Below are 24,321 nucleotides of genomic sequence, written 5' to 3'. Positions count from 1 at the left end.
TGCATTGCTGCCAGTCCCAAGCTTGGATAAAGGAAAAGGGTTGGTGTTTAAGGTCACCAGCTGGCATTGTAAAAAACCTTTAGCCAAACCCTTTACCATGGATCCTAGAATCTTATATTTTTGACCTTATGCAAGGGCATCCCCCGGAAGCGACGCATGGCACTAGGCTGTCCCTGTAAGTGACACACCGCTTCAACGCCCAGTTGTGGTGACAAGTGGGCAAGGTTTCTCGCATTGTGAACAAGTGCTGGTAAAGAAGCTAGTCCAAAAGCGTAGGATTAGATTAGCATCTTGGAACATAGGAACTTTAATGGGAAAGAATTTAGAATTGGTGATATAATGAGAAGAAGAAATAACATAGTGTTGAATTATGTACACCAGAATACCGTGGGGGTATTCTGGTCATTTTACAGTTGTATTTTTTACTTCTTTTTACCTCTTAGTTAAGTCGGCTGTACTAGGGGTACTTTGGTCATTAGTATGTAATCTCTCACATTATAAATACAATGCTTGGTTGATCATATTGATCATTCAAGCAATTACTCTCTAATTCAGGTCTGCTAACATGGCATCAGAGCAGGTTTCAAATTAGGGTAGTCCCCTCTCCTTCCATTTGCGATTTCCCCTCTCCTTCCGTTCATTCTCGAGCTCCTCTTCCCCTCTCTTTCCCTTTGTTCTTCATCCTCCCACTAGGGCAGCACTGATGAGGTGATCTACAGATCCAGTTGCTGCCCTCCATCACCTCATTCATGCTACAAAAAAATTTTCAGATCGATAGGAGCTTGTACACTGCCTACGATATTTGAAGACTTCAAGTTTTTTTGGACTGATTCATCTACCCTGCCGAAGGATCTCTCCACATTATTGAAGCTCAAGAACTGCAGTAGATTTATATTGGACAAGGTTCTATCTCCAGCCATACTACGGCTTCTCTCCCTGATCGATTTTGCTCTCATCTTGGGTGTGTTTTTCAAAACCCTGCAAATATCGATCTTGGTGTTCTACTTCTCTGTTGAGGCTGATTTTTGGAAGGGTACTTTAGTACTATTAGAAGCACACTCGATCCAAGTTTCAGCTCTTCTTGGTGATTTTTTGCTTGCAATCTGCCCTCCATTGATTTTACCAAAATCAGGGTTTTTTTCAAAACCCTGAAAAAGTCGATCTTAGGGATTGCCCAACCTGTTGCTGCTGGTTTTTGAGGACAGCTCTTCCTACATTTAAAAAGGTTTCTCCTCCAATTTCCAGCTCTTATCTTGGAGTATTTATTGGGTTTCTCATCACCACAGCCCCTCTCTGCGATTTGGATTTTTCTGCTGCATCATGGCTGGCTCTGAGGTCTCTTCTGGCACTTTTGCTGATGATGGGTATGGTAGGAATGATACCAGCGACATTCTCCCTAATCCTATCAAGTTGGATGGGAGTAATTACCATATGGTCTCGCTCTGCCTACTTTGCCATAGCTGGCCATGGGCTTACTGGACATATTGATGGTACTGTTGCTCGACCAACTGAAGCTGGTGCTCCTTTGAATAGATGGATCTCCAATAATGGTATCCTAATGTCTTCTTCTTAATATTGCTGCCCAGATATGGTCTGCCTACAAGGAAACATATGGACAGCTTAGGAATGATGCCCAGGTTTATGAACTCCGTAAGAAAGTCCTTCATACCACTCAGGGGGAATTAACTGTCTCCAAGAACTATGCTACTCTTCGCAGCCTTTGGCAACAGTTGGACCATTTTTCTGATTACCATCCTTCCATTCCTAGTGATATTGCCTCTTACAAGAAGCATGTTGACAAGATACGGGTCTATGACTTCTTGGCTGGATTAAATGTGGATTATGATCAGATTAGAGTTCAAGTGTTGGGTAACTCTCCTTTTCCCACATTTGAACAATCTTATGCCTTGGTCTCCTTTGAAGAGAACCGTAGGGCTGCTATGCTCCATCCTCCACCTATTGAGAGATCAACTCTCGAGACTGCTTCCACGGGTATTCCTATGACTGCGGGTTCCTCCCCTTCTGGTGATGGTTCTACCAAGGGCATTGTCACTTGTGAGCATTGTAATAAGCCCTACCACACCAAGGACACATGTTGGAAACTTCATGGGAAGCCAACTGACTTTGAAGCCAAACGGGCTTCCAAGAAGAAACCACCCAAGAAGGCCCATCACTCTGAGTCTGTTACTACAGCCCTTACTACTGACACTGGCCTATCCCAGGAGGATCTACAGGCATTCCTGCGTATGCTCAAGTCTTCCGCTACTGCTGCCTCTACTACATCAGCTACTGCCAATTCACCTACTCCTTCAGGTTCAAACTTTGCTCGGTCAAGTATTTCATTTGGCGGTCATTGTGCTTCAGTAGGTTCCCATCCTTGGATCATTGATTTTGAAGCTACAGATCACATGACCGGGTCCTCTAGCCTCTTCCATCGCTATTCTCCCACTTCTGGGAAAACAAAGTCAAAGTAGCTGATGGTTCCCTTTCTTCTATCTCTGGAAAGGGAATCATCAACTGTACTTCCTCTCTTCTTTTGTCTTATGTTTTGCATATTCCTAATTTTACTACTAACCTTCTTTCTATTAATAGTATTACTCGTGATCTTAACTGCAAAGTAACTTTGTTTCCTTCCCATTGTGTTTTTTAAGATTTGGCCTTTGGGAAGACGATTGGATTGGGTAAAGTGCACGGTGGCTTGTACCTGTTTGATGATGGTCGTCTCACTCCACCCACATTACCATCTCCACATCAAAACTCCTTAATCTCTTTTGAAATTTACCAATGACACTCTAGATTAGGTCATCCTCCATTTTAGCACCTTTATTTCCTACTTTGGTCAAAAAATGTGATAAGACCAATTTTTTTGTTAGGCTTGTGTTCTGGCCAAACAAACACGTTCAACTTATTCAATTTCAAATAAAAGGAGTTCTTCACTTTTTCAATTGGTGCATTCTGATGTTTGGGGCCCTAGTCGTTAAACTTCACTTTCTGGTCATCGTTGGTTTGTTTCTTTTATTGATTGTCATTCTAGACACACATAGGTTTATCTAATGCACACCAAAAGTCAAGTTTTTACCTGTTTTCAGCATTTTCATAAAATGGTTCAAACGCGGTTCCAGGCTACTCTCAAGGTTTTAACAAGTGACAATGGTACTGCGTATAGGGAAAATCAATTTCAAAAGTATTTTGCTGATCATGGGATTGTTCACTAGACTAGTTGTGTTGATACCCCAGCCCAAAATGGTATGGCTGAAAGGAAGAACAAACACTTGTTGGAAGTAGCCAGGGCGTTGATGATTTTGCGCCATGTTCCCTCCCAATATTGGGAGGATGTTGTTCTCACTGCAACCTATCTTATTAATCGGTTGCCTTCCCGTGTTCTTGACTCCCGTAGTCCGGCTGACATTTTACATGGGAATTCCACCTTTGTGGTTCCTCCCAAATTGTTTGGTTGTGTGTGTTATGCCAGAGAAACGAAATCTCATGGCAAACTTGAACCTCGTGGGCTGCAGTGTATTTTTTTGGGTTACTCTCGAACCTAGAAAGGTTATAAGTATTACCATCCCCCTTCCCGTCGTACTCTGCTCAGTATGGATGTGGTTTTTCATGAGAGTCTTTCCTATTATCCATCCCCACATCTTCAGGGGGAGAGTTCTAGTTCTAGTGAAGATGTGTTGTGTTTCCTCCCCTTGAAGTTCCTCCTCTCCCATCTCCTATAACTGCTGCCCCATCTTCTTTGGCTGCTGCCCCTTCTTCCGAAGGGATTCCTTTGGAGAGCTAGTAGAAAATAATGCTGGTGATGTTCCTATTCAGGGGGAGTTGACTCCAGTCCAGAGAACCATCAGTGAATTTCATAAGAGAATCAACAACTCTAATATCATCACCTACAAAAAGAGATGCTCCAAAAGAAGGCGGCATCAATCCACTGTGGCACCAATACCTATCCAATTGCCGGCTCAGAATCCAGATCCTCCTCCTCATGGTGAGACCTCTCCTTTCGACCTACCTATTGCTCATCGCAAAGGTACTAGGACTTGCACCCTGCATCCTATTTCTCGCTTTGTTTCTTATAGTTTTCTTTCTCCATCTTTTCATGCATTTGTGTCCTCTCTTTCTTCTGTTTCTATTCCTAAAAATTGGCAGGAAGCTTATACAAATGGAAAATGGAAGGCAGCTATGTTGGAAGAAATGAGAGCTTTGAAAAAAAATAACACTTGAGATCTTGTAGCCCTTCCTCTAGGGAAAAAACCAGTGAGATGTAAGTGGGTGTTTGTGGTCAACCAAAAGGTTGATGGGACTGTGGATCGATATAAAACACGTCTGGTTGCAAAAGGCTTCACTCAGACATATGGAATTGACTACCAGGAAACCTTTGCTCCTATTACAAAGTTGAATACAGTTCGGGCTTTGCTATCTTGTGCAGTCAATCTTGGATGGGATCTACAACAGCTGGATGTGAAGAATGCCTTCCTAAATGGAGAACTTGGTGAGGAGGTATACATAGATATTCCACTAGGGTTTTCTTGTGACAGTAATCAAGGTAAAGTGTGCAAATTGAAGATAGCATTTTATGGGCTGAAGCAGTCACCTCGAGCGTGGTTTGCTCGGTTTCACAAGGCCATGATTTCTGTGGGCTATAAGCAAAGTAATGCTGATCACACTCTCTTTATAAAGAGGGCTGGTGAAAAACTCACTGTTCTTGTAGTTTATGTAGATGACATTGTGGTTACTGGCAACGATAGTGATGAGATCAGCCGGTTGAAGAAGTTTCTTGGGCAGGAGTTTGAGATTAAAGATCTAGGGAAGCTACGGTACTTTCTTGGAATTGAGGTTGCCAGATCTTCTAAAGGCATCTTTCTCTCCAAAAGGAAGTATGTCCTAGACTTGTTGGTTGAAACTAGTTTGTTAGGGTGTCACCCTTCAGATACCGCTATGGAGGCTACTGTCCGTCTCAAAGAAAAGGAGGGTAAACTTGTTGATAAGGGCCAGTACTAAAGACTAGTAGGGAAACTGATTTATCTCTCACACACACATCCAAACATTGCTGTTGTTGTGAGTACTGTGAGTCAATTCATGCATGACCCCTATTCTTCTCATATGGAGGCTATTCTTCGGATTCTTCACTACTTGACGTCAGCTCCTGAAAAAGGCATTCTTCTGTCTCCTCGAGGCATATACCGATGCTGACTAGGCTGGTTTTGCAGATCGAAAGTCTATCTCTGGGTACTATTCTTTTGTAGGAGGCAATCTTGTCACTTGGCGTAGCAAGAAGCATAATGTGGTGGCTCGTTCTAATGCTGAAGCAGAGTTTCGAGCTATGGCACAGGGCATTTGTGAGTTACTTTGGCTGAAAGGCTTACTACAAGACCTTGGTATTCCTGTTCATCTTCCTATGATGTTGTATAGTGACAACAAAGCTGCAATCAGTATTGCACACAACCCGGTACAGCATGATCGCACCAAGCATGTTGAAGTGGACAGGCATTTCTTCAAGGAGAAGTTGGAAGAAAGGTTGATTTGTGTTCCCTTTGAGAAGTCTACTGATCAGGTTGCTGATATTTTCACCAAGGGATTGTCTGGGAAATTGTTCCATCCTAATCTAATCAAGTTGGGCATGATTGACATATTTGCTCCAACTTGAGGGGGAGTGTTGAATTATGTACACCAGAAATACCGTGGGGGTATTCTGGTCATTTTACAGTTGTATTTTTTTACTTCTTGGTACCTCCTAGTTAAGTCGGCTGTACTAGGGGTACTTTGGTCATTAGTATGTGATCTCTCATATTATAAATGCAATGCTTAGTTGATCATATTGATCATTCAAGCAATTACTCTGTAATTCAGGTCTGCTAACACATAGCTTGTATACAAGAGACTAGGTGAAAGGGTTAAAAAGCTAAGGAATGAGATGACTATAGACTTTAGTATACTAGGGAAAGGAATAATATAAATGGGGTGGTAATAATAGTAGATAAAGACTTTAAAAAACCAATGATGCCATAGATATTAAATCAAATTGTGTTAGGAGAAGAGGTAATCAATAATTCAATATAATTAGTGCTTATGCACCCCAAATAGGATTAGACAAAAATACTAAGAAACAATATTGGGAACACATAGATGGATTAGTTCAAGGAATTAGTTAAGGTGAAAAGATTATTATAGGAGCAGATCAAAATGGACATGTTGGAAGAGATAGTAAAGGTTATGAAAGTATTCATGGTGGATATGATTTTAGAGATAAGAATGAGGAGGGGTTTCAGCTTTAGCATTTGTTGTTGCTTACCTTCGCATAATGGTATGGCTGCTCCACTGCGACCTAGTGGTCATGGGTTTGAGTCAAGAAACAGCCTCTCCGCGAAGCGGGGGGAAGGCTGCATACATTATGACCCACCCAAGACCCCGCAGTGGTGGGAGCCTCATGCACTGGGTACGCCCTTTTTTAATGATTTATCAATAGCAAACACATGCTTCAAAAAGAATGAACATTTAATAACCCTTCACAAGTGGGCAAAATAGTAGTCAAATAAATTTCTTTCTAACTAGATGAGTTGATAGGTTATTATGTAAAGATTGTAATGTTATCCTAGGGGAGAGCTTAACCACACAATATAGATTACTGGTCATAGATGTGTTTTAAAAGCCGTATTGTAGGAAATGTAAGATTATTTGCCCTAAGAAAAAATGGTGGAACTTTAAAAGAAAAAACTTGGGGGTGGGTAAGGAAGTTCAAAGAGCAATTAAGGCTAAGAAATTCAGTTTTAAAACTTTGCAAAGGATAAAGGATGAAGAGGATTTCAAAAGGTATAAATACAATAGAAACGAAGTTAAGAAGATAATAGGGAAAACAAGGGCTACAAAATATGAGGATGTCTATAACAAATTAGGATCAAAGAAGAGGAACAAGGTATCTATAAACTAGCCAAACTGAGGGAAAGGAAGAATAAAGATTTCAACCATATTAGATGTATTCATAGTGAGGACAGTATTATTTTAATAAACAAGGAGAAGAATAAAGAGAGGTGGACTAACTATTTCTACAGTTAACAAAATGAAAATAATAAAAGTAATAGTATCTTAGAAGGGTATAATAACCATCAAGAAACTACAAATTGCAGATATATACAGAAAATTAGGGTTGCTGAAATGAAAAAATAAAAAACCTTGAAAAAAATGAAAATAGGTAAAGTAGTAGGTCCAATAATGTCCCAATAGAGGTTGGGACAAGTGTAGGAATGTGTGGATTATTGTGGCTAACTAGGATATTTAATAAGATTTCAAGTACAAGGAAAATGCCAGATGAACGGAGAAGAAGCATTGTGATCCCGATTTATAAAAATAAAGGTGATATTCAAAGCTGCAATAATTATAAAGGAATTAAACACACGAGTTATTCTATGAAATTATGGGAGAAGTAATTGAAGCTTGCCTGAGTCAGAAAACTAATATTTCAGATAACCAATTTGTTTTTATGCCAGGGAAATCTACCATGAAAGCCATTTATTTGATTAGGAGACTAATGGAAAGGTTTAGAGCATATACGAATCTTCATATGGTCTTTATCAAGGTTTAATGTATCACTATCGGGTATCATATCGGAAGAGTGATTTTAAGAGACGTATCGTATCGTACACTACAAATATGCATGGAAATGGTCAAGATACACATGGAAATACATTTTGGAGCAAAAAAATTATAAATAAGCAATATATAACATGTATAATACATAAACACTAAAATGGAGAACAATGTATAATGACTAATGAGACAAGAGACTTTCATCAATTTGAGTACAAATCCTTGCAAATGTCAAATTTGATACAACAACAAACTTAGTTTTACCTAAATCTATCGATTTGTAGCAAAAGATAGGATTAAAAACCATGATTTAAACACAAAGATCAAGCTTTTCTAAAACCTATCTTTTTCTGTGAAATCTCCTTTTTCAATGAAACCTCCTTCAATCTTTGATCTCAAAAACAAAATCATAGTTTGATATCACATGGGTCTTTAATGGCCATATCAACGTGTATCGGTTGGTATCGACCATATCAGTATGTTTCGAGCTGTATCGGTCTGTATCAAGCCGTATCGGCCGATACATACCAATATGTATCGATATTCTCACATAACCTTTAACGTATGTATTGTAAGTATCGGTACGTATCGGTTTGTATCATATTGTATCGGTCCGTTTTTGCCGATACAATACAATACCAATCGAGACATACTATTTTCTTTAAAATAAAAAAAAGATACGTATCGGTATCGGTCGATATGTATCGTATCGTATCGTATCGTATCAGCCGATACTTTAAACCATGGTCTTTATTGGTAGAGAAAAAGCTTATGATAGAGTTTTTATAGAGTTTATTCGCAAGTTTTAGAGAGGAAAAACATTTCAAGTAAATGCGTGGACATAATTAAAGATAGTATAATGATTTAGTAACTAGTGTAAGAGTTGTGAGGGGAGAAGGTAGTGAAAAAAGATATTTTCTTTGCAACTTGGATACGGTCCTTTTTCTTATTTATGAAATTACTTGAAGTTTGAATTCGAACTTTCACGTTTGAGAAAGACGGTGACAGAAGTATATTTGGGATCAGGGCGGTGGTTGTTATTCTGGACCCTCTTCCCGTTAGGTGAAATACCATGGGCAGCTTTCTAGTAATAGTTGGATTACACCAAGGTTTAGCTCTAAGCTCGTATTTGTTTGCACTAATCATGGATGAGTTGATTAGAGACATTCAAGATCAGATCCATTGGTGTACGCTTTTTGCAGATGATATTGTTTTGGTGGATGAGACAAATGTTGGAATAAATGCAAAATTGGATTTATGGATATCAACCTTGGAGTCAAAAGGTTTTAAACATAAGTAGAAAAGAAAAAAAAAAAAAAAGAGTATATATTGTGTAATTTCAGTAACAATAAGATTAAAAGTGAGGTGGTAAAAATTGATGATATGGAGTTACCACAAAGTTATAGCTTTAGGTACCTAGGTTCAATCATGAATAAAGGAGGAGAAATAAAGGATGATGCTATACAAATAATTAGAATAAGGTGGATGAAACGGAGGGGTGCACCCGGAGTGTTGTGTGATCGACGTATCCCTTTAGAACTCAAAGGGAAATGTTATACGACCAAGGACGTATGGTGTTGAATGTAGGGTAGCGAAGCAAAAACATTTAAACAAATTTATAGTGGCTGAAATGAGGATGTTCCGGTGGATGAGTGTTGAAACTAAACATAAAATACATAATGAACAAATTAGAGCAAACCTGGGCGTTGCCCCTATTCATGATAAGTTGTGGGAAACTCGTCTAAGGTGGCATGGCCATGTGCAATGGAGGCCTTTGAATGCTCTAGTACAGAGAAGTGATTTATTTCAAATTGAAGGAGCTAAAAGAGCTAGAGGTAGGCCTAAAATAACCATAGAAGTGGTGAGGAAAGACATGTATAGCTTAGGACTGTAATCTTGTATGGCTTTGAATATAGCTGATTGTATAAATAGGATTCATGTTGCCGACCCCATTTAGTTGGGATAAGGCTGAGTTGAATTGAGTTGAGTCGTCAAATAGATATTTGTCTGAGTAGTATTAGGATTAGGCATGTTCTAGATGCCATAGGAGTCAGATTTTGAGAGTTCCAACGGACCATGCCCTCTAGCTATACGAGATTAAATGGAATAAAAGAGTGTTTAAGTGTGACCGAGTGAAGGCCATGTTCTCTCTCATTCTATATCTTCCCCTTCCCCTACGATTCTCTATTTCTTCCTCTTCCTTCTCTGTTTATATCTCTTTCTTCTCTTCCCTTCAAATTTTAATATCCTCGGTTAATGTTTACAGGTACTGTTCACACTCCCAAAACAGCAGCTCTCTCTTCTACTTTCCCTATTTTTTTTCAATTTTTTAAAACCCTAATCTGTCATAACTTTTTGCCACCACCTTTCTCTTGTAGTTCAATCCTATTGAAACCCTCGTCTGCCCTACATCTTATCGAGTATAGATATTCTTTTCAGGTTTTGTGGGTTCTAAGCAGTTCCGCACACTTCTCTCAGAAATGGTATGAAAATGTTTTTATTGTTTATCCACCCAAAAATGACAACCATATGCAGGAAAAGAATCAGTAAAAAAGACAAACAGATATTGCTCATGCTGAAAATAATTAAGCATTTCAAAATAACTTGGCCATACAAGGGATTCCAAAACTACTTGCCCATGCTTTTAACATCAATTATAATTAAGTAATTCAGAGTACTTTAGAGTCGTCACTTTGCTCATGGAGCTACTGCTTTGCTTCATTTGGGAAGAGGTGAGGTTCTTGTGGAAATATAGATGCACACTTGCATCTGTACATGAAACAGAGGAAGTTGAGAATGCCGTTGACAGTGTTTATCCCTTACCGGCATAGATTTGATCAACATCAAGGTTGCTAACACCAAAGGTTTTTGTGGTATTATCAATTGTCAATATTGTTAAGGCTGCTGATATGGTTCTTCTCAATTGACCCCACCTATTACCAGCCAAGATAGTCCTCCTTCCATTTTTACTAAGGCTCCGTTTGTTTCGGCGCAACATTTTACCTGGAAAATTTTCCGTGGTAAATTTTACAAGTTGAAAAGTTTTCCAATGTTTGTTTCCATAAAAAACAAGCATTGGAAAACTTTTATACATGTAAAATTTTATAAGTCAAAATTTTCCAAGTAAAATTTTACACCAAAACAAACAAAGCCTAAACAAAATTTTTTTTTTTTTTTTTTGGAAATCATTCACCAAATTAAATTTTAATGGATGTTCTAGAAACCTAGAATCCGGGTTTATGAGGGAGTTTCACATATGACTCAGGAATGTATAAGTTTGCATACTCTGTCCCAATTTACTACGATAACTACATTAGAGAAAAGTCAATGCACTTTTTTGCGAACTAATGTATAGAATGATGATTAGACACAAAATTTGAAGTATGACAAAATTCTATCAGGAGTCTTTGAACATCAAGCAAGCTTTGAGATCATTTGCGATCCCAATCAATATATTGGATTAACAGCAGATGGGAAAGAGGGGAAGGAGATAGGAGGGGAGAGATACTGCAGATTCAAACAGTTTTCTCCAGAGATGTGCCAACCTGTAACCTCATGTCCTCTGACCCACACAAGCAATAGGCAAAGAGCCTGGACCTTTTCCTCAGTTACAGTTCAATCGGCTCACCTGCTGCAGTTCTAAAGAATTTATTTGCATACACTAAGAATAAATTTCATCTTCTCTATTCCTGACCAAGCAACACAAAGATGCTAGGATCACTTTACAAGTCAGCCCTGTATCAACACAGCTTGGTTTTACACATTGATTCAATAGTGTTCTGAATATCCAATACTGAAACTTGCATCAACACAATAACCAACTAAGTATAGGATGTGAACTTTTGGCCCCAAAAAAAAATCTCAGGGAAAATGGAAGATAGAAACAAGATGCACACCTTTACCATAGTCTCATGCAGAGCAGGCTTGTCCATATACTCTTTGGCCTTCGCTGCTGCATAAGGCTGATAATAGCAAGTGTCAAGCATATAAATATCTTTTTCAAAAGATAGGCATACTAATAATAATCTTCCAAAGGAATGCAGAAAGATCAAAGAAAGAAATCAAAGTACTTGTAGATCTTCATTATTTGTAACAAACTGCACTACACGAAACCATATGTCATCACTGACAAAATCCCCTGCCTTATCAATCAACTGAAGAATCACATCAACATACCTGTATGAAGAACAAAGAAAAAGATACTGTCAATTCAATTTGGATATTATTTGCACTGGGCTGACAGTTACTGCATAATCAACAAAGAACTACTAAAAGAGGTACTCTAGATAAAAAAAATTTTAAAAGAAGTTACAGAAGACAAATCATACTCCAGGAGAGCATTATTTCCAATTTTTTTTATAAATAAAATTATTGAAAGTCTCCTAATACATGTTTAAGACCCTCATGATGTCACTTCTTTCACCTCTTAAACAATATCAGAAACAGAATACCAGAACTAGCACTGTATAAGAAGCAGAAATGAGGAAGAAAGGAGATAAGAGACTGCCGCAAGAAAGAGTAAAAGTAAATACCTGTGGCAGTCCCTCACCAATATTATATAAAGTGAATAATTAAAACAGAAGAGAATACTGCAGGTATGACAGTCCTTGCGGGAATAGAAGACTAATAAGACTAAACAATAAAAACTAATGGTAACTAAAACAGAACTGAATACCCCGCAGGACATAAAGTACTGCCCCTGCGGTACCACATACATATTGTTAGTCAAAACTATGTAAGTCATGGTTAGATGGTCAGAGGTAGATTAGGTATTATGCTTGTGTTTTCTTTCTCTTATATTTCCTGTTATACCCTTTGGATACTTATATATTGAATGAAGTGGGAGATCCAACACAATGTTGTGACTCCCAGAGTTACACAAAGCCATCACCTCTATCTCTCTCTCGTTTTCTCTCTTTCTCTCTTTCTTCTTCTCTTATTATTTACATGGTATCAGAGCTTTAGGCACTGCTACAGTTCTCCTAGCCTATTATCTTCCCAATTATCTAGGTTCCAATCGATTTGAATGGTTCATTACCAGTTTGGGGTTTTGCGGCTTCTCTTGCTTTTCGTTTGAAGGGGTGCAGCACCCTATGCTGTGTTTTGGGACTGTTTAGAGACTAGTTCATATTTCAAAATTTAGAACTAGGTCTCTCTTTTATGGTGTTTGATTTATGGAGTGAAGATTGCAGCTGAAGCTTCAGGATTAGAGATTGACAGCAACCTGTCAGGGTTTTGAGTTCAATTTTCCTGCCAGGGCTTTCTGAAGAAATCGATTTTTGTTTGGGTCGAATTTTTGGGTCTTATGAAGAGATCAACTTTCTTTTTGGTTGAGGATTGGAATCGATTTTTGTCAAGGTTTTCTGGCAAAGTTGATATTTGTCAGGGTTTTTGGGAATCGATATTGTACAGATTTTGGACTTCTTGTTGCAACTTCACTCTATTTCTTGGCTTGTGAATAATGTCTGAGCAATCGAAGAATGTGGTGACTGAGGTTCTTTCCTCTTCATCCAATCGTATTACTGAAAAGAAGCTAGAGTCGATTACCAACTTTCAACAATGGAAGAAAATTGTTAAGTTGGGTATTGACTGGACGTGATCAACAGGATCACTTGTCGAAGACTGAACTAGTTGATGATCCGTAATGGGATACTATTGATGCAAGAATTTTGGGACAGAAGCTGAATTGTATGGAGAATCAGATTGTTGACTTGGTGACCCGCATTGACACTGTTAAGGAGCTATGGGAATATCTTAATGTTTTGTTACAATCTTTCTCACATCTATGATATGTCTCAGGAGTTTTATAGGTCTGATCGAAAGGGTCGTCCTTTGACCCAGTATTTTGCTGACTTCAAGAGGATGTATGAGGACCTGAATTCTCTACTTCCAATCACTTCTGATGTGGAACAAATGCAAAATCAGCGAGAGCAGCTCGCAGTCATGGGATTTTGGAGAGGACTTGGGAGGGAGTTTGAATCAGTCCATTCTCAAATTCTTGGTGGTGATAAGGTAGACACACTCCCAGGTTCCTTTTCCCGAGTTCTACGAGTCTCATGAGAATTCTCGTGATTCCACCCCAGTTTATAATTCAGCCTTGGCTTCTTTTACACCTAACCGTGGGCCCAATAGTGGGACAAGTTAAGGTGGTAGTGGTTGTGGTCGTGGTCGTGGTCGTGGTCGTGGGGCTGGTTCTGGCAAAGCTCCTATTTCGGGTACTCAAGTTGCTTCAGATAATTCAGGTTCGGTGAAGACTTGTCACCATTGTGGTCACCCAAGACATATCCAACGTTTTTGTTGGAAACTTCATGGCAAACCACCTCATCAACAGTTGGGCAATTTCAGATTTCTCAGTCATCCCAGCCTCCAACTACTACATTTGTTCAGACAGATAATGCCACTGCATGTCTTTCGACTCCTTCCCGCCCCTGGATCATTGATTCAGGTGCATCGGAACATAAGACTGGGGTCTCAGGTATATTTTCTTTGTCCTTGTCTTCAGTTCTTTATATACTTGAGTTTCCTTTTAATCTTTTGTCAGTTAATAGGTTTTACCAAAACCTATAATTGTTCCATAACCTTTTTCTTCGATTCTTGTGTATTTCAGGATCTTACAACGAAGAAGATGATTGGTAGAGGTCGTGAATTGGGGGGGGGGGTATATCTACTAGAGGATACATCATCTGTGGCGTGTTCGTGTGTAGCGTCACCTCACCAAGTCCATTGTCGTTTGGGTCATCCATCGCTGGATAGCTTAAAGCTTTTAGATACTCGTTTTCGTGTGTGGCATCACCTCACCAAGTCCATTATTTTCCTCGCCAGGGTTTTTGATTCCACCCAAGCCCACCTCATCCATCTCACTGGGTTCTCCATTGGCACCCTTCCTGTTAGATACCTTGGCCTTCCCCTCATCCCCGCCAGGTTGATTGCCTACCATTGCTCCCCCATTTTAGACCTATTACGCAAAAGGCTGCAACTTTGGAAAGCAAAACTCCTCTCCTATGCAGGTCGCCTGGAGCTTACTAGATCCGTGCTCCAATCGTTCTACATCTACTGGTGTGGTGTTTTTGGTCTCCCCAAGGCCATCATCTAGGCTGTCGAGTCCATTATGTGCTCATTCTTTTGGAAAGGTGTTGACTCCAAAGATTTCTTTAACCCATGAGATGGGCCTCTGTCTGCCTTCCTAAATCTAAAGGGGGTCTTGGTTTGAGAAGAATAAAGGATGTAAACCTTGCAAGTTCTCTTAAGCTGATCTGGAAACTTGTCTCCAAGGACAGCATCTGGACCTCTCGAGTTTATGTCGGCCTCCTTCGTAGGGACTCTATATGGTCTGTTGGCTCCTCCTTTGATGCTTCTTGGGTTTGGCGTAGAATCCTGCAAGTCAAGCATATTGCTATTGATGCCATATGTATCAAGATTGACGACGGCCTCTCCACCTCCCTTTGGCATGATAAGTAGCACCCATCTGGTGTCCTCTTTTCGGTGGTGAGCTCTAGGGATATCTACTCTTCAGGTCCTAGCAGAGGTTCCATGGTTGCTTCTATCATTTCTCATGAAGCTTGGTCTCCCCCTCCCCCCCAAACAACAACTCAACCTTATCCCAACTAAATTTGGTCGGCTACATGAATCCTTGCCCTCAATCAGCTCTATCGAGGACATATTTGAAACAAGCCCTAAGTTATGCATGTCTTTCCTCACCACTTCTCCATTTTAGGTCTACCCTTGGCTTTTTTAATTCCTTCAATCTGAATCAAATCACTCCTCCGTACTGGAACATCCAAAGGCCTCCGTTGAACATGGGACATGGCCATGCCATCTCAAACGGCTTTCTTGTAGCTTATCATGTATCGAGGCTACACCCAAACCAGCTCTAATATGAGCACTCCTTACTTTATCCTTCCTAATTTTTTCACTTATCCATCTCAACATCCTCATCTCCGCTACATTGAGTTTATCTGTATGATGCTTCTTAACTGCCTAACATTCCGCACCATACATCATAGCCGGTCGTATGACTGTCCTATAAAATTTTGTTTTTAAGTCTTAAAGGAATACGGCGATCACACAACACTCCGGACGCACCTCTCCACTTCATCCATCCAATTTCAATTCTCTATGAAACATCATCCTCTATATCACCTTCTTTATTTATAAATGAGCCAAGAAATCTAAAATAATCTCTTTGTCTCTCATCAAGTTTCACGACCTCATTATTCGTCCTAGTATAACCAAAGTTACACACCATATACTCCGTCTTCGTTCTACTTATCTTAAAACCTTTTGATTCCAAGATTGATCTCCATAACTCTGATTTGGCGTTAATCCTAGTTTTTGTCTCATCCACCAAAATAATATCATCAGCAAAAAAGCATACACCAAGGAACCTCATCTTGAATATATATGTTTAAATCATCCATAATAAGCGCAAACAAATAAGGGCTTAAAGCTGATCCTTGATGTAACCCAATTGTAATTGGGAATTCACTACTTTGTCCCCCTACAATTCTTACACTCATCACTGCTCCATCATCCACGTCTTTAATTATGTCCACATATTTACTTGAAACACTTCTCTTCTCTAGTACTTGCCAAAGTATTAACCCTCTAGGGACTTTGTCATAAGCTTTTTTTAGGTTAATAAAGACTATATGGAGATCCTTCTTGCAATCTCTATATCTTTCCGTAGTCTCCTAATTAGGTAAATAGCTTCCATCATGAATCTTCATGGCATACAACCAAATTGGTTCTCCATAATGGTAGTTTCTTGTCTCAAGTGGGTTTCAATAACCCTCTCCCATAATTTCATAGCATGACTCATTAGCTTTATGCCTCTATAGTTATTGCAGCTCTAAATATCATCTTTATATTTGTAAATCGGAACCACGATGCTTCTCCTCCATTCATCTGGCATTTTCCTTATGCTCATAATCTTATTAAATAGCTTAGTTAGGCAAGATAAATCACAGATTCCTAAGCTCTTCCACAATTCTATTGGAGTCTCATCTGGGCCTTGTGTCTAGCCTACTTTCATCCTCCTTAAAGCTTCTTTTACTTCAAACACCCTAATTCTTCGTATATATCTACGACATGCGGTACCTTAATGGATAATGCAATCTTCCGGAACATTATTACTCGAAGTGTCATCTTTTAGTAGGCTGCAAAAATAGTCTTCCCATCTCTTCTTAATGTCCTTATCCCTTATTGGTACTTTACCATCTTCACTTTGTATACATTTAACATAGTCAAGATTTCTATTCTTCCTTTCCCTCACTTTAGCTTTCTTAAAAATAGCCTTTTTCCCCTTCCTTTGTGCTCAGATTGTTATAAAGATTTGGAGCTCCCCCCCCCCCCCCCCCATTCCCCCTGGTCTCCATGATAGGGGAGATGTGATTCTTTGGCTTCCCTCAGCTTCAGGTATGTTCAACTCCCATTCTGCCTAGGATTGGTGATACACAGAGGCCCCACCACCCTTGGCACAAGATTGTTTGGTTCAAACGCCACATCCCCCGCCACAGCTTTAACACTTGGCCACCCTCTCCAACTGCCTCCCCATGCAGGCTTTCCTCATCCATCGCCACATCCAAGTCTCCCCTTCCGGTTGTCTTTGTTGGAATGGGCAAGAGGATTCGGACCACCTGTTCTTCTCCTGTCCCTTCGCTGCCTCTATCTGGAAGAGAGCCCTTAATCGTTGCTGGCCTGGCAGAAGAAGAATCCTTCCCCTTCTGAGAGAGTGGATCTGGATCGAAATGACTTTTGGTGGGAACTCAATCTGTGATACTGCTGGCAAGCTTGCTTTCTGTGCCTACATTTACCACATTAGGATGGAGTGTAACCTTCGGAGATGGACTTCCAACTCCCACTCTTTTTATAAGATTTGGAATGCCATCTTCTTGATGTTTCATCCAAGCTTGCCTTGCTCCCTCATGTACCTATAAGGGATTCCCCAAGGAACAGGCTCATTGTTGTATCCTCGGGTGAGGGATTATCCATTTCCCTTTTGCAGCCCTCCCCCCCCCCCCCCCAATGCCTAGGCTAGCTGTTTGTTTCATTTGTTCTTTTGCTTCCCTTTATTTGCCCTAGGGCTTGTATATTCTCCCCTTCTTCGTAATATAAATTTGTATTCATCCAAAAAATATATATAATCTACAAATTGGAATATATGTATGTATTTGGGAAAGTAATGTAAATAGGAATCAAGTCCTAGTTGCTGTTGCCTGGAGTAAAGCCATCAGTGCATAGAAAAACAACTCTTACCATGATAGATCAGGGGCAAACTTTTCTGCAAGAATAGCAGCTTTGAGAGCCAATTCTTCACGCATTGCAAAGTCTGCAGTGTTGAGATACTGAAAGAGATACGGATATCAGAGAGATGCTTGTTTGAATATTCTCATGGGAAAAAAAATTTCTCCAAGGACGAAGCAGACAACTGTGCTCCATTCACATGCTAAAATGAGGAAAAGTTATTGGATTTTCTCAACACTTACCTGCAACAACTCTTCAACAATGTCCTTAGCATTTGAAACATCGCACATGCCATAAAGTAAATCAAGAGCACGCCTTCGAATACTGCAAGGGGGGAAAAAGGAAAATAACCACAATTATTGAGGGTCCTTTTCTGTTAGTTAGGAATTGTTTAAACAGGAAATATTCACATACAAAGAGAAATAGAAAATCATAGAAGAACAAAGTTTCGTGATGGTTCAACAGTTAATTGCTACCAGACTTTAAATAACTTAGATGCAACCAGAACAAACAAGTACACCCATGAGTATAGAAACAACAGACCAGCTCCCACCATGGAGCTTGTATAACATAAAGATCGCTTTTCTTATGATGTCCAGAGGACACATCCTAGGTGAATGTTACAGAGATTACCATCTAGAATTAGTATGCATGGATTTAGGAATATATGCGTATCATCCATAGTTCAAAAACTCGGCCAAATTTTGGCGAAATTTAGGATATTTTGGTAATTTCATACCCCCCGAAACGAAACGTCAAAACCCAAAAAAATCAATGTTTCGACTGAAATTTCGGAAATTTCAGTCATTTCATTTCGGAATCTTGCTCACTTCAGTCTAAAAATGCACTATTTCGTCGAAATTTTGGGTATTTCGGTCTTTTTCATTCAGTATTTCGCTCAGTTCGATCATTTCAGCCTTTTACACCTGAAATGGCCAAGCAAAACTCATAGAAAAAGATAATGTTTGGGCGAAATTTTGGTAACTTGGAAACTTCGGTCTGACCAAAATGGCCCTCCGAGACGAGTTTTCGAACTATGATATCATCATTGGCGTAACCAAGCACCTTGCATAACAATTTTATAGACTGACCACTACAACTAAATCCTGCAATTTCCTTTTTCCAAGAAATGGCAAACATATTCCATTGAATAACATTTTTTCTTTTGATAACTTCGCCTTCAGGAAATTTCCAGCAGAAAAATATCAAAACAATAGAAACAAAAAAGATAAAAGCTTATAATCTGTTGAATCAGAAAATTTAACATAAGTTGGGATGAAAATCAAACCACTTGACAAATAGGAAATATTAATGTGGTATTCTAGAATCAGGACCAACTGCCTCAATAGTGGAAAAGAATTCCAAGCCAGAAAGAGATCCAGTTCATAAGTAGAGAAATAAAAAAGAATATAAATCGAAAACGCCTTCCACACTACAGCTTCAGAAAACCAAATATACTTTGAAGAATTGAAGATGATGTAAAAATAATTTAAAAAATGAGACTATCATTTGCTTAATTACAGGCTTCCACCAAAATATCATCAAAAACATAAAAAAAAAAAAAAGGGGAAATACTTTTTAAACGAGGAACAATTCAACCACAATATCTTCCAAAATTCAGAATTTTGTTTGTACTTTCCAATTATAAAGATTACGGACATCAGCTATCAGATCTTCAAGGAACTCAGTGTGTGTAACCTGATATCAGGATCCTTCAATGAGGTAATGATCTGGGATTGGTGCCTCTTAATAATATCCTGCACATCTGCCACCATCAACATCCGGGTCATATTCTCCTGCAAAAGAGCAATGGACATTATGGCATGAAAGTTATCTATGAATCAATGACACAGGTGCATAGGGAGCATATCAACCCTTTCTAACCCATTATAGTTCCTCAATAAAATGAAGCTGTGAATACAATAAAGAGATCTCAAGTAATTCGACCACACACTTCATCCAGGGAACACCTACCAATCCAAGATATCGGATATTGGGCTCACGGACAGCAATAAACTTCCCAAGCAATGCAACACATTGAGACATCATTTCCTTCTCAGCATCAAGATGCATGACCTACAATAGGAGAGTTCCAAAAAAAAAAAATGAAGAACAATAAATTACATCCAATGGGATCCCTACAGGTGATAAGATTCGAGTTATGAGAACACTGACGGTATGCAAGATAATACATCTCAAACAATATCAAACACAGCAAACCAGTACAATAATGTAGAAGAGAGAGGGACATTTTGGGCTGAAATATGCTAATGATTACATATCAGAAAGGATAATCGAATACAATTCACCACAGAAATGTCAATTCTTTTTGCAATTAATTTTAAAACCAGTTACAGACATAAAAAAGAATAGAGATTGAAAAGAGCCTTCTGCCTTTCCAACAAGTTCAAGTACAATTTTGGGCCTTTGAACTCACATACAGGCAACTTAGATTTTTCCTTGGATGGAATGAGCTCTCCTCCCACTCCTCTCCCTCCCCCTCCCCCCCGCCCATGGTTGTCAAGGCATCGCCTAGGCTCCGCTTAGGAGTCCAGGCAGATTTGTAGGTGTCTAGGCAGCTGCCGCCTTATTGTAGGGCGCCTTGCATTAGTTTAATTGGTATCGAACCAGGTTCTAGCACTTATTTATGCCAAATATCATTTAAGTAAATGAAATTTCATTTACTTAAGATATTATTCATAAAGAAGCAAATACCCCCCTATTTGAATCCAATCAAAATAGTTAAAAAATCAAATTCCAAAAGGATAAAAACTCAACGCCCCAGTTCAAGAACAAAAACTGGATTTTTGACGGTAGGTGAAATTTTCAACTTTCTAATGCTGGGGTTTTTCTCAAATCTAAAAATTCCATAAATCTTAATATGGTAAAACATTGCTAAAAACAAAAAATGCGGTAAAATGTTCATTTGTTTTTATATCTATAAAAATAGTTTCATTTAGAGCGATTTTGACAGCATTCACGCACACCAAATAAGGTTTGACCGGAACATAACTCCTTCAATACAAATCAGATTTAAGCAATCTTGGATTTATTGGAAAGCTGGTTTTAGGCCGCCTAGGCACCACTTAGGCGCCACCTAGGCGCTTAGGGAGGACCTCAAACACCTTGGATCGCCTAGCGCCTTGACAACTATGCCCCCACCTATTCCATCACCCCCTCCTCTGACCCTACCTCTACCCCCACCCCTAAGCCCTGGTCCTTTCTCTGCTCTCCAACTTCCTCTCCCTCTCACTCTAGTCTTCCTCTTCATTATGTCAAACCATCCCATGATGGCTCCTCCAAGTTTGCTCTATGCCCTCTTGACTTCTTATCCCCAGAAATTGCTAAATAGAAATCTTGCCTAGAAGGCCATTTCCTAGGCTCTCGACCTTCTTTCAACAGAGTAAAAACATCTTTGACCAAACAATGGAAAGCTCAAGGTATCTTGGACACTTACCTTTTGGAAAATGTAGTGTTCATCTTCCAAGTTTTGCTCTGAGGATGCAAAGCTCGTGCTCTGGATGGGGCTCCCTGGCTTGTTGGTACCCAGCCCTCTGCCCTCGTGCATCTCCTTCCCATTCTTCTCTGTCATCATCAATGACTCCCCTGCCGGCTTCTTCCCCTCCAAAGTTGGAATCCGCCAAGGCTGCCCTCTTTCTCTTCTCCTCTTCTCTCTTGCCCTTGAGGTCCTCTCTAGGAGTATCCAGTCAAAAACTAACCAACTCCTCATCTCCCCTTTGCCCAAATGCAAGGCCCTTAAGGTTACCCATCTTGCCTTTGCAGATGATCTCATGATCTTTTCCAAGGCTTCCCCTCCTTCCATCTCCTCCATTATGTCCTCTCTACAGCTTTTCAAGAGACTGTCCTGCCTTCAGATTAATCTCTTGAAATCCCAAATCTTCCTTTAAGGCATCCCTGAATCTGATAAGGAAACTCTCCTTCACCTAACGGGATTGACCCTAGGTTCCCTACCTGTCAAATATCTTGGTCTTCCTCTTATCCCTGGTAGACTTATGGGCCATCATTGTACCCCTATACTGGATCTTATCTGCATAGACTTCAGCTCTAGAAGGGTAAACTTCTTTCCTATGCTGGCAGGATTGTGTTGATTAGATCAGTTCTCCAATCCTCTTACATTTACTGATGCGGTACCTATGGGCTCCCCAAATCCACCATCAAAGCCATGGAATCTCTTTTCTGTGCATTCCTCTGGTAAGGAAAAGAATGTTCCAAATTCCTCCATCCAATTAGCTGGGCTACCATCTGTCTCCCTAAATGTGAAAGAGGTATTGGTCTTTGCAGGATCAGGATTTCAATACTGCGGGTATCCTCAAGCTAATTTGAAAAATCTCCACCAAGCATGACTTTATCTGGGTCAATTAGGTCTACTCCTACCTCCTAAAAAATGACTCCATTTAGTCTATCCCCCATCCCACAAACTCCTACCTCCTCTGTGGTCGCATATGGGACCTCCACCTCCCTCTGGCTTGATCCCTAGCACCCCTCTGGAGTCCTTTTCAATACCTTAGGTAGCCATTTGGTCTACTCCTCTGGCATTCCTAAATTTGCTCCCCGCTCTCCTCTATCATCTTCCATGGTACTTGGTCACCCCCATCCCCCTTTCCCCCATGCCTCACTCATGTCTGGGCCTCACTCCCCCCCATCCCTCTCACTCGGACAAGGTCATTTGGATCCCCTCCCCTATGGTCTCTTCAGTTCTAGCTCTACTTGGGACTTTGTCAAGCCTTGTGCCCCCTCTGTTCCCTGGCACAATCTCATATGGTTTAAAGGCCACATCCCTCGCCACAGCTTCAACGTTTGGAGAATCCTAAACCACTACCTTCCCACCCAAGCCCTTCTCCTTCACTGCCACATACCCGTCGCCCCCTCCTGTATCCTTTGTTGGAACGGCATAGAGGACGTTAACCACCTTTTTTTTTTCTTGTCCCTTTGCCTTCAATATTTGGAGGAAAGCCTTAGCATCTATTTGGCCCCGCAATAGGAGATCTATATCCTTCGCTCAGGAGTAGCTCTAGTTGCATATGATTTTTTCAGGCAAATTTATCTGTGACACTGCTGGCAAATTGGTATTTAGTGTCGTTATCTCGCACATTTGGATGGAGAGGAACCTTCGCAGATGGACCTCCAACTCGCTCATTCGACAAGATTTGGAAGGCCATCTTCTTTGATGTTAGCTCCAGACTTCATATGCTTCCAATGGTCTCTTTGTGATTCCCCAAGGAACAGGCACATTGTTATTTCCTGGGGCTTAGATGTTTATGTTTTTCATTCTCCTAGACCGGCTCCCTAGTCCCTAGGGCTTGAGGTTTTGTATAGCTCTCTCCCCCCCCCTCTTTCCTCCCCTTTGGGGTTTTGGTATTGAATTATTTATTCACCAAAAAACTATAGAAGAAAGAGAGAGAGATAAGAAGAAGAAGAACCACAAACTTCGAGGAGAGAACTGTTGCCCATGGTTGGGCAGAATACTCCCACCGAAGGCGTTGGAGGGACATCTAGGTAACAAGGCGCCCTAGGCATTGCCTGGGCTCCCTAGGCGTGCAATATATGGCTTATATGTAATATAGCAATGACATTTTTAAATAATTATGCTTATGTGAAAGATAAAAGCAATATCAATGCAATATGATATAAGTATGCTAGTAATGACCTAATATGAGAAAACCAACATACAATAAAAAAAAAAGTATAGAACATAATATAACCATAGTTATCAGAAAACAAAGCAATAACATAAATCAATGTAACTCATGAAGTATCAACAAGACATGTTGTTGCCTTGGAACCAAAAAGGAGCATGGACACCAACGCGGTGCCTAGGCGATGGCTTGACAACAATGGGACAAGTATACCCCTGATATAAACACTATTACAAATAAGCCCTTAATAAAACAATCGAATACCCAAAAAACCCCCGGCGGTTATACTAAACAGAATAAATTCAATCTCTTCACTCCGCCCCAAGCAGGAGCCTATACATCACCCATGCCAACTTGGAAAAACTTTAGCAAAAAACGGGATGAAACAGAGGCCTAGTGAAAACATCACCCAATTGAATTTTAAAAGCAACAAGCAGAATAGAAATCAACTTCTGATCATTGCATCCCTCGCAAAGTGACAATCGACCTCAATGTGTTTGGCACTCTCATAAAACACTAGGTTGCTAGCAATGCAAATAACAATTTGATTATCACAATACATATTTATAGGTTTAGCAACCAAAAACCCAAGCTCCTGAAAAAATGATCACAACCACATCAACTCAGCTACAGTATGAGCCATAGATCTATACTCAGCCTCAGCACTAAACCTTGCTACAGTTGTCAACTTCTTGCTTTTCCATATGACAAGATTACCACCAACAAATGTACAGTAACCTATGGGTTGTGGTAGATCTCAATCACCTTTAGCACCAGCCTAGTCTGCATCCAAATAACCAACCAAATCAATATATTTACTAGGTCTGTAGATAAGCCCCTT

General features: G+C 39.9%; 1 protein-coding gene across 1 annotated transcript in view; it reads right to left on the bottom strand.

Annotated features, from left to right (window-relative positions):
* Positions 1-24,321, bottom strand: part of LOC122654695 (AP-2 complex subunit alpha-1-like) — an 88,782-nt gene that overhangs the window by 15,333 nt on the left and 49,128 nt on the right. Inside the window, exons 9-14 of the mRNA XM_043848904.1 lie at positions 19,798-19,899; positions 19,522-19,619; positions 18,066-18,147; positions 17,836-17,924; positions 11,652-11,757; positions 11,478-11,543 (exon numbers count right to left, since the gene is read on the bottom strand). Coding sequence (XP_043704839.1) covers positions 11,478-11,543; positions 11,652-11,757; positions 17,836-17,924; positions 18,066-18,147; positions 19,522-19,619; positions 19,798-19,899 — 543 coding nt within the window. The remainder of the gene's footprint in view (positions 1-11,477; positions 11,544-11,651; positions 11,758-17,835; positions 17,925-18,065; positions 18,148-19,521; positions 19,620-19,797; positions 19,900-24,321) is intronic.

The sequence above is a fragment of the Telopea speciosissima genome, chromosome 3 (genome assembly GCF_018873765.1).
Source record: "Telopea speciosissima isolate NSW1024214 ecotype Mountain lineage chromosome 3, Tspe_v1, whole genome shotgun sequence".
In the NCBI taxonomy this organism is placed as follows: Eukaryota; Viridiplantae; Streptophyta; class Magnoliopsida; order Proteales; family Proteaceae; genus Telopea; species Telopea speciosissima.
This window is presented reverse-complemented; position numbering and strand designations above follow the sequence as displayed.